This window comes from Sycon ciliatum, chromosome 1 (genome assembly GCF_964019385.1).
Source record: "Sycon ciliatum chromosome 1, ocSycCili1.1, whole genome shotgun sequence".
NCBI lineage: Eukaryota > Metazoa > Porifera > Calcarea > Leucosolenida > Sycettidae > Sycon > Sycon ciliatum.
In genome coordinates this window covers 97,219,754-97,230,722 of record NC_088643.1, presented here as the reverse complement: position 1 = coordinate 97,230,722, position 10,969 = coordinate 97,219,754, and the positions used below count along the sequence as shown (strand labels likewise).

General features: G+C 51.5%; 2 protein-coding genes across 2 annotated transcripts; one reads left to right on the top strand and one right to left on the bottom strand.

The window, feature by feature from the left end:
- Window positions 1–849: 849 nt before the first annotated feature.
- Window positions 850–6,098, top strand: LOC135809321 (uncharacterized). Its single transcript, XM_065322658.1, has 2 exons — window positions 850–1,842; window positions 6,093–6,098. The coding sequence occupies exons 1-2, from the start codon at window positions 850–852 to the stop codon at window positions 6,096–6,098; spliced, it is 999 nt and encodes a 332-aa protein (XP_065178730.1).
- A 126-nt stretch (window positions 6,099–6,224) lies between these two features.
- Window positions 6,225–10,126, bottom strand: LOC135809311 (uncharacterized). Its single transcript, XM_065322647.1, has 4 exons — window positions 10,096–10,126; window positions 7,757–9,581; window positions 7,285–7,621; window positions 6,225–6,317 (listed from the first exon to the last, which is right to left on the bottom strand). Exons 1-4 carry the CDS (start codon window positions 10,124–10,126, stop codon window positions 6,225–6,227), a joined length of 2,286 nt encoding a protein of 761 aa, XP_065178719.1.
- Between the last annotated feature and the right edge of the window lie 843 nt (window positions 10,127–10,969).

Sequence of the window (10,969 nt, the reverse complement as noted above, 5' to 3'; positions counted from 1 at the left end):
GTGAGTGTGATTGCTCTGGTAGACCACTACCCCATGTACTGAACAGTCGCTTTGTGAGTGAAAAGTTTTGTTTTTTCACGGCTGAGCGTAGCGAAAGAGTGCAAAAAACGTATTTTTCACTCACAAATATTTTCGTGCATTTGCTCTTGTTCTGCGCAACTCCGTTGAACCTGCCATCGTGGTCTTTGTTTTTCCTCGTGGTAGTTGAAGTTGCCCGCCCACCCACCCTGGTTTCATGGGAGTCGTCCGCTGTTCTTCTTGACAATCTATGCCTATGTGTGTGGCTTATGATTATGACATACACCGGTTATTACATACCATTTCTTGCTATCTCTATTCTTGGGTCTGACTGGCAGCGGGGCAGGAATTAATGAAAATAGAAAGGTTTTTTGGCCGAAAGGCGTGTTTTTCCTCTAGCCCGGTTGAGCGGTCGCGGCTAGGAATGTAGGGAGTCATTGATTTTCAGGCGCTCCCCTGCTGCCCAGTCACCCATGCTCACCACTGGCCATGCTGTTTCACTTGATTTCACGGCCTTTTCTCCCGCTTGCTGGCGGTTCTTTGATGGATTTAGATGTTTTTCGGCTATTTATCTATTCTGTGGCTGCGAGTGTGGTTTTTTGCTTCTACTCATTTCTGGAAAACCACCACGGTGGTGAGTGTGATTGCTCTGGTAGACCACTACCGTGAGTGTGATTGCTCTGGTAGACCACTACCCCATGTACTGAACAGTCGCTTTGTGAGTGAAAAAGCTTCATACATATATTATATGTATGAAGCTATTTTGTATTATAGTTTGTGAAGCTGCCGAGGGAAGAAGAATTCGGCTTGGCCAGTTTAAAGCGCGAGGTCATGAATATCTACCGAACAGCGTCAGCTCCCCGGCCTAACATGTCTCGAACAGACCGCGAGCGGCTTACAAACCTCCGCGACGATGATTCCGTGGTCGTCAAGAGGTCCGACAAGAGCAATAAGTTTGTGGCGATGAAGATGGCAACGTACCTTGATAAGGCCGAGACTATCCGGTCAGATGAGACAAAGTTCACACCCGTCAATGTCACCATCGATGATTGGGAGAAGCAAACGCGCACCATCCTTCAACGCGTCTGTGGTGGTACACTAGAGAAGAACCTGTACCAAGCCATACTCACTGGCGACAACAGGTTTCCGGAGATGTATGGCCTGCCTAAAGACCACAAAGCCACGGTACTGCTTCGGCCAGTTGTGTCAGCTGTTGATAGCCCGGTGACCAATATTTCTATTGTCCTGGAGCGCATACTCAACCAATGCCTGAGATATGTCCCAGCACATCTGAAAAACACGCTGGAAGCACTGGAAGATATCCGGCAAGTGTATCCCGATCTACAAGCCCCAGCGGGGACGATCATCGTTACAATGGACGTGGTCGCTCTTTACCCAAGTATCCCTATCGCTGAAGGGGTGGAGGCGGTTGCTAGAGTCCTGCAGCAGCACATCGAGTCTGTTGACACATTTGGTTTAAGCGTGGAGCAGATCGAAGAGCTGTTAACCTTCGTTCTAAGATCCAATTATTTCAGATTTGGTGAGAAGGTCTACCACCAGAGGGAAGGCATCGCCATGGGTAACAACCTAGCGCCACCGTTTGCGATTATTTTCATGCATGACCTCGAAACCTCGCTGTTGCTAAACTCGCCTGGTGCTCCCGTACTCTACAAGCATTATATTGATGACATCATTATGCTGTGGACACTGGGGGCCGCGCTTCTCCGCCAGCTGATTGCATTCTTCAATACCGCAAAGATCGGGCTCGTGCGCGACCACGGTGGCAGACCGAAGAAGCAGCGGATAGCGCACTTCGTTAGACGTGTGAGGGGCTCCATGTTGCCAATTTGAAGTGACGGATAAAAGGCGTTGGAAGCGTACGAAAACCTACCCTGGATCATCGACCTGTAAAACAGGGTCTTTGACGCCAGGGTGAGGCTTCGGCGGCTCCGCCACAGCGCACCTACTGACTTCCGCACCTGCTGGATTGTGTGAGGGTTGTCCCATCGTTTTCGCTTGCCGGACACAGACACACCACGGCCACATGCACGTCCACTGCCGAAGCCAGTCTTGTTTCCTGAGACATTCGGAAATCAGCCAGGCCAAGATTTCACCACGTACATGAGGCATTTCGTCCACACATGCGAGTTGAGTGGGTACGACGACGACCAAAAGCTACGGCTACTACCTGCTCGCCTTGTTGGTACAGCTCACGAGATGTTTCCCGAAATCCTAACTCACACGCCTGACATTAACCTTTCCGACGCAGTCGAGGCCCTTCATTTCCGTCTTGAGCCACCCCAGCAAGCGCGGCAGGTGCAGCGCACTCACTGCAACTGTCAATCGATCGGCTGCATAACTGGGGCCAGAAATGGAAGATTGCATTTGAGCCCCCAAGGTCCCAGGCAGTGACTGCAACGCTCCGAAGAGCTGACTTACACCTCCCACCAATCATGTTTGGCGGAATACAAGTCCCCGAGGCAAACTTGATCACCCTCCTAGGCGTCCTCTTTGACCAGAAGCTGTCTTTTGGGGAACACCTCCAGTCTGTTGCAACCCGGGCAAGGTAGCGACTTGGTCTTTTGCGCCGGTCTGCTCATCTTCTCCCTCCGGCTGGGCGCATAACCGTGTACAAGGCATTCGTTCGTCCGCTGCTGGAGTACGCCCCACTTATCTGGATTGGAGCGTCATCCAGCCACCTCAGCCGACTGGACCGAGTCCAGCACAGCGCCCTCGAAATCATTGGTCCGGGAGCAATCCTGCCCAGTCTGGCAATCAGACGGACAGTAGCTGCCCTAGCTTGTTTATACAAGCTACAAGTAATTACGGGCCCACCTCAACTTCTCGCGGTTCTGTCAGCGGCTCGCCGTCAGCAGTCGGCCAAACCGCGAACCCAGAGCGACCATGCCAGCGCTGCTGGCCACCAGTTTCAACTGGACGCCAGCCTGCCAGCCTCTACCCCGTTAGTCCTGAAGCGATCATTTCCCTACTGTGTGCTCCACCAGTTGAATACATTGCCCTGTGATCTGCTCCTGCATCCACCCCCTCGCAGCCGAATGCAGGCATTCAAGACGCAGGTATACCGCTCTCTCTCTGTCCCTCTGTCTCTCTCTGTGTCTCTGTCTGTGTCTCTCTCTCTGTCTGTCTCTCTCTCTCTGTCTCTGTCTCTCTCTCTCTCTCTCTCTCTCTCTCTCTCTCTCTCTCTCTCTCTCTCTCTCTCTCCTGTATGTCTCTGTCTCTGTCTTTCTCTCTCTGTCTCTGTCTGTCTCTCTCTCTCTCTCTCTCTCTCTCTCTCTTTCTCCCTCTCTCTCTCTCTCTCTCTCTCTCTCTCTCTCTCTCTCTCTCTCTCTCTCTCTCTCTCTCTCTCTCTCTCTCTCTCTCTCTCTCTCTCTCTCTCTCTCTCTCTCTCTTCGGCTTACGCCTCCACTACCTTCCTACGGTGTTGAAAAAGTGCCAGTCCATCAAATGGCACATTCTTCGATCGAGTGGGGACGCGCGCATGAGAGCGCTGTACACTCTGCGTCGGAGTAAGAATGCGAAGCTGACAAAGCGGTATGCGGCGCCAATAGAGCTGGAGTGTGCAGAGGCATCAGTAGGTTCAGGGACTCTCCGTCCACCGTCATCGTCAAGTCATCGTGCAGGGTTGGGTGCTCGTGCTCCGAAGGAGCATTCCAAACCCCGAGGAAGGATCTCCTTCAAACAGTTGAGGAGATCAACGCGCAGGAGCAGATTTTGAGGCTGAAGACTCTTCAGGTGCAAGACAAGTGGTTGGAGTGGACATCGGTGATGTGGCAGGACCTGTCGTGGAAGGGCCCATACTCCTTGGAGCAGTCTGCACGGCGCTGCTGCTGTTGATGTTGTTGTTGCGGCTGCTGCTGCTGCTGCTACAGCAGCTTCTGCCGTGGCTGTAGTTACAGTCCCTCGCGTTGTCAGGAAATGTTTGCTTATGCTACTCTTCATCCAGTTAAATTGTTATTATGACTTTGTGTGTTAAAATTTTCTTGAGCTCCAGTTTTCCCCCTTTATTAAAACCCAAGCGCATTTTAGCGTATATTGGCTTGTGATTTTCTTTCTTCTGTTTGATTTAGCATTTTATCGCTCCACAGGTACCGTCAGTCTCAGGTACTCTCATATTTGTGCAATTGTTAATTTTGCTCCTGAATTGTCCTCCCTTTTGCTTTGCTACCGTCCTCCTCCTTCCTCCACCCTTTCTTAATTAACCTCATTATCACATTCGCTTCCATGTAATTGGGCTTGTAGCCCGTGTGTACTTGCGAATTCAAATATAAACATACATACAAATCCCTTTTGTTCGGTTGTACGGTGGTACTGGTAAGGATTTGAAATTTCTTCCCGCGTCAACCAGAACCCTGGACGTGCTACCTTCTCCCACGAACCTACGCCGTTGGGGAAACACCATAGTGGATCCGTACTGTAGTTTGTGCCGTGCCTCATGGCTGTTGCACTGTACGAGCTACGGTGCAAAAAACATGGCGTCGTGTTTTGCCTTTTTTTGAACATTTGAGCCTCATCAGCAGGTTACGAAAGCCATTACATTTAACCGAAGTAAAATACGCATAGCATGCGTTTGAATTCACGGACAGATACTATGGACTTCATACAGTCGGGCAGGCCATTCCAGAGTCGGCAGCTGGCTAGAAGCGGTCGGCATGCGCCAGAAGCACTGTGGGCCAGGGGGAGGGGAAGGCTGCGTCCCAACTGACCTCGAGTGGTCATGCCTGTCGGTGGGCCTTGCAATACAACAAAAAGTGTCGCTCCTGGACGGTGAGAACAGACGTCGAGGACCGTAAGTCATTCACAACGCTGTCAGTGTCACCTCCAAACCAGCTAGTCGCAAGCCCGCGCTGGGCACAACAGTATAAAATAGTGGTTGCGACTTCGGCCATGGTTTGTTTGAAAAGTGTTTGCTCCGTCTCTATAAGTTTGTATCCCTGGTGATGTTTGTGCCTGGAGAGCACTATATAAGTGGTGCTCTTCAGGCACAATCTTCCTCAACCTACTCAAGCTCAACCGATGAGGGGTGAATTCCCCGAAACACTGTGTATTGAGCAGGGAGTGGTGCTTTCTTGCAGGTTTGCCGAGTCGAAGGTTTGATGTACTTCTCGTGTGCTCTAGATAGGCAATCGTGATTCAGTCAAGTGTCAAGTAAAGTAATAGGTTTTTCCCGAAGAGACCACACGACGCTTGCAGACAACAGCACGAACAGTTCACCAGCCACACTCCACGAAAGCAAGTAGTATTACTCCTGTCAAGTCTTGTTTCTAAAAGGGGGTTGCCAACTGACAAACGCTCTATTTAGTTGCTATTCTCTCTATTCACCCAGCAGCCTTCCTTCCACCTACCGTTGGCTGAATTTCAATCATTGAGGTTCGTGAAGTATTTGTCTTGTGCAGTTAGCAACAATGTTCAGATGTGACGTTAGATGTCCGTGATGATTTGTTGGCTTTCTCTTGGCGTCTACTTTTCACCTATCTTTGTCACCACCTCAGTACTCTTGTGACGTGTAAACTAGCGCAACCTATTGCTGTGTACCTCTCCTTCTCATTGTGATTGATTTAGCACTTATGATAGTTATGTCTGGTAGGGTTCATAACACCTCCATTCTGCACTATTCCTTTTGGTGTTGATTTGTCACATATATGAGTTAGTTGAGTGTTTACACCTTGCGCCGGTATCTCTCTATTTTAGCTTAACCCCTTCACTCAACAACTGCTTCTCCTCTGATGAGATCCCCGTCATCTTTATGGAACGAAACAAGACTTGACAGGAGTAATACTACTTGCTTTCGTGGAGTGTGGCTGGTGAACTGTTCGTGCTGTTGTCTGCAGGCGTCGTGTGGTCTCGTCGGGTCAATGAAAAACCTATTACTACTATTTGACGGACCTATTGAAGATGGCAACAAAGAATTGTCAAGTCAAGTCGGCGGAGTAGCGCGAGCTCCAATGTGGGGAGCAAACCCTTCTCGTACAGAATATTATTTACCAAAAAGATCAGTGAGTAAGCGCAGATATTTTTAGCATGTGCTTCTTCATGTCTTTGCTGTCGATTGTTAGTCTTAGAGCTTTGTAGAATGTTGAGTCAATGCCTTCTCTGATTACATGACCGAACCATAACAAGCGCCTTTCTCTGCATGTTATGGTGATAGTGGAAATAGTGGTAATAGGTCATTAGTTTGACAGCTTGTATTAGTTTTTATTCCATATTGTTTTGTGGATACAGTACGCCAAGGATGGATCGTAGTTTCCGGCGATGCCACGTGTCAAGCCTGTTGCCCAGTGCTGTTGTCAAGGTCCACAGACCACAGACCACAGTTGTATAATAGAAACGGAAGGATAAGTGTGGTATACGTAATGATTCTAGATACTAAAGTCACACTTAAAGTGTGTCTCTTCCAGGATAGTGCCAAACGCTCGGTTAGTGACATTAATACGGTTCTCAATGTAATTTCCAGATCCCAAGAGACTGCAGATTAGTTTCGTATTGTTTGGATTCAGCGCTGACTTCACGAGGGCGTCTTAGGAAACACGCTTATAAATATTGAACTTTAAAAAAATGTTTCACCTTCTCTGCATTTACTTCAAGTACATGTATGAGCATGTGTTCCTTTTTTGTATTCTCTATTGTGATGTATTTTCCAACTGATGATCGTCACAAGAAAACCTTGGAACCTTGAGACCTACCTACCTTGCCTTTTGTGTTTGAAGTATGAGTCACACACACACACACACACACACACACACACACACACACACACACACACACACACACCTGTCCTGTCCTGTAGAGCCACTGCCACAGGGGTCACGTGGGCCCCGGAGGGGCATCAGAGAGGAAGATGGAGCACGCAGCCTGATGACGCCGGAGATGGTGGGGCAAACGGAACCGGCGAGAACACACGCATACATGGCTGAACGAATTACGCTGCTGGGCAGTCGGGCGCGGGCCAGTCCTCGAGCACCGGTGACGACCGCGGCCTTGCACAGACCGAAAGCAGCGGGCACACACAGCACAGTGCGCAGCACAGCAGGCATCCTGCACATAGACTTGCCGGGGCTCGGGAGGCTGAGGCTGAGGTGCGGAACAGCGGTGAACAGCTAGACCACCCTTGCTGCGAAACCAACGCCCACAATCTCCACAGTGGCAAGCCCCTCGCTGCTCAGCAATCGGCTTTGCCCGCTCAACCACACATTTGTGGCGAGCAGGATCTCCAGGGCGCGAGAATGACCGATTGCAATCCGCACATACCACTGGGTCAGGCTGAGGCACATTCTCCACAGGCTCGGCGTACATAGTCCGCCAGTCAGCACGGGACTCACAGGCGATAGGGTACCATTCCTTGGTGAGGCCACGAACTCTTACGTCGGAGACAACGCAATCCTTCCAGCGCTTGCGAGGGCCATGTGCTGGGCGACGTGTGAGAAGTGAGCCAAACAGGATCTGTCTCGGCATCCGGCTACTGTCCATTCGAGCAACATGGCCCAGCCACTCTAGGCGACGCTGTGCGACCTTCACGCAGATGGTATCAGAGTCATCCCACATCTCCAACAGTTGGGCGTTGGTCGTGTGATTATTCCAGCAATCTCTGCGGGACACACCCAGGATGGAACGGATGCACCGCATATGAAAGACTGACAAACGTCTGAGATCGTGTTGCAATGGTGTCCAACACTCTGACCCATAGAGGAGGAGCGACAGCACACATGCATTAAACACACACCTCTTGATATGCAAATCAAGGTCAGGATTGCTGAAGATGGTTCCTTGCAAGGCGCCACAAGCACGAGAGGCATGCGCAATCCGAGCAGTGATGTCCTGTGTCGACCGGCCACCGCGATGAATGAGAGATCCCAGATGCCGGAACTCCGAAACACACTCGATGACCGTGCCAGCTAGCTCGATTGGAGCGCAGTCCCCAGGCGAAACATCCCTACCTGCAACCAAGAACTGTGTCTTGGTAGCGCTAACTTTAAGCCCAAACTCAGCTGCGGTCGTGTCAAACACTGCAAGTGCCGTCTCCGCCCCTGCACGAGTCATCGCGAAAAGTGCTGAGTCGTCTGCAAACTGTGACTCAGTGGCAATGGCAACCGGATCCGTCCTGGTAGGCTTGCGGTAAAGGTTATTGTCACCATCACAATGCCGGAACTCAAAACCAACACCGGGTACATCTCGGACTCGTCGCTGCCACACAGTCACCACCGCCCACATGAAGATGTTAAACAGCACAGGTGCCATGGTGCACCCCTGACGGAGACCATTCGTGACGCGGATAGGGTCAGTTGTCGTGTTCTCTACCCGAACCACCGCCGACATGTCAGTGTGAAAGGAACGGATCACGGCAAGCATGGGAGCAGGGATACCCGCTCGGGATAAGACTTCCCACAGGCAATCCCGAGGCACGGAATCATAGGCTTTCTTGAGGTCTATAAATACAAAGAAGCCTTTGCAGTCGTGCTCAATGGTCTTCTCGAGGAACTGCCGAACACTGAAAACCATATCTGTACAAGATCGGCCACGCCTGAAGCCACACTGAGACTCTGGGAGAAAATCTGCAGCCACGGACTGGAGACGAGTCTGGATGACGCTCGCCAGAACCTTGCCCACAACATCCAGCAGTGAGATACCCCTCCAATTATCACAGCGAGATAAATCCCCTTTCTTTGGGATGGGGACCAACGTGGCGTCCACCCACTCCTGCGGGACCACCCCAGCACGCCACACATCGCCAAACAGCTCCACAAGCTTGGCGGTGAGGTCAGGACCACCCCTCTTCAGCATCTCAGGGAGGATGCCAGAGGCTCCAGCGGACTTGCCGTTCTGTAGGCGGGAGATAGCGCGGCTGACTTCACGGAGAGTCGGCGCCTCAGCAAGATGATCAGCCTCCTGTCGCTGTGGGATGTCGTCCAGGGCATTGCGATTCCATGCACTTGCCACGTTGAGAACACCGTCAAAGTGTCTTCCCCACCGGTGGCTCTGCTCCTCTGGTGAACTACAGATGTTACCGTTCTCATCCAGCACGGCGGAGGTGCGCACAGGGGCGAGGCCCCGGGTACAAGACTGGAGGTCATGGATGCACTTCCATACGACCGCTCCATTGAATCTCGACTCTGTGGCCGCCTGTGCCTTTGCCTTTATCCAGTCTACCCTAGCCGAGGATATGGAAGCACGCGCCCTGGATCTAGCCACCTTAAATGCTGTGTAGTGCGAGCAGTCGCGGCTCTGGCCACTACATAGCCAGTCGGTATAGCACCGATTCCGTTCATCTAGCAATGGCTGGATGGCTGACTCTGCCTCCCGAAACCAGTCTGGTTGGCGACGCCGGGAGAAGCCCAAGACAGACGCAGCAGACTTGTCGATAGCCGCCTTGACGTTGGACCATTTCTGATCTATGTCGTGCTGTTCTTGCCATGTATCTACAAGCTCGGTTGCAATGGTAGCTTGGTACCTTTCTGCAGGCGAAGGTGAGTCCGGGTCCGAGGTGCGCACCCGCAGCTGGGCAACATCATAACGGCGGCGTCGCACATTTGCCCGGTCGCGCTCCCGAACTAATCGTCCACACCGGAGTGCAAAAGTTAAACAGAGGAGTTGGTGGTCACTTCCACACTCAGCACTGCGCGCGACCGCAGTGTCCATACACCAACGGCGGTCCTCCTGGCGCACTAGAATGTAGTCGATACAGTGCCAGTTCAAAGTGCCTGGGTGCTGCCAAGTCCGCTTGAAGAGGTCTCGCTTGGGGAACCAGGTGTTACAAATACTCAACTGATTGAATGCAGCAAATGATAGCAGGTCAGCTCCTGAAGAGTTCAGTGCACCAAATCCATGCGGACCACGTACAGTGGACCACTCATCACCCTGCTCACTAGATCCAACTCGAGCATTGAAATCGCCAAGCACTACACAATGGTCAGTCTGGGGTACATCGTACAGAGTGCGTTGTAGATCGTCATAAAATAGTTCCTTGCATGCCCGCGACGCAGCAAACGTTGGAGCATAAACGCTGACCAGAGTGAGCCAAACATCCGGTCCATCAGCTGCACAGTACTTCAAACGTACACTCACAATCCGAGAACTCACGATCACCGCGTTCCATACGCAGCCGCCAGCCCTCCACGCCGAAGTTGTATCACGATTCAAAACAAGAGCAACTCCCTCACCTAGCTCGACGTCGATTATCCTCTTCGCCAGGAGTGGGGCGGCCCGAACAGATCACAGTAAATCCGTTGACAGCGTAGATATTTTGTCCAAACCAGTGGGTTTCCTGGAGGCCTGCCGCCGCCACTTTCAGCCTTTTCAGTTCAGAAATAACTCGGTGAATTTTTTTGTCTTCCACGACGCGTCCAGAAACACAAGCAGTGTCGATGTCGCCGTCCCGCTCCACCAAGGATCTCACGTTCCATGAGCCCAAACACAGCAGGCAACGTCTCCATCTCCCTCTCTTCTCTCTGACAGATTTCATCGCGCGATGTTGTGGAAATCCGCTCGGGGGCTTGTCAAACCTCCGCGAGCGGCGACGTCGGGTACAACTAAAAGTGACGGCACCAAATAGACCGATCCCCTTATTATACTGGGTTCGAGCACGGGGGTAACGTCACTCGCGATCGAGCTAGTTTTTGAACGTGACAGCATCTTTGACAGTGTGTTTCAGGTTTGTTTTGGAATGTCTTCTGCTTAGTTCAAGTAGTTTGCGATGGCTTCGAGCGGTGCTGAACCTCCTGCTGGTAGGAGCAGAGTCTCTGAGAAAGACATGGACTGTGATGCAGCTGTAGGATTTTTTCAAGGCGCGGGAGGGAACGATCTCGGGCCACGAACAGGAGTTACTCCAGAGGTGAGTTTTTTTGTTGTTGAAATATTCGAATCGTGAGTCGTGTTTTGAGATTTATTTTGTGCCTAGGCTTTAGCAGACCGTATTTCTTTCTCCTTGAGATCGGTGCTG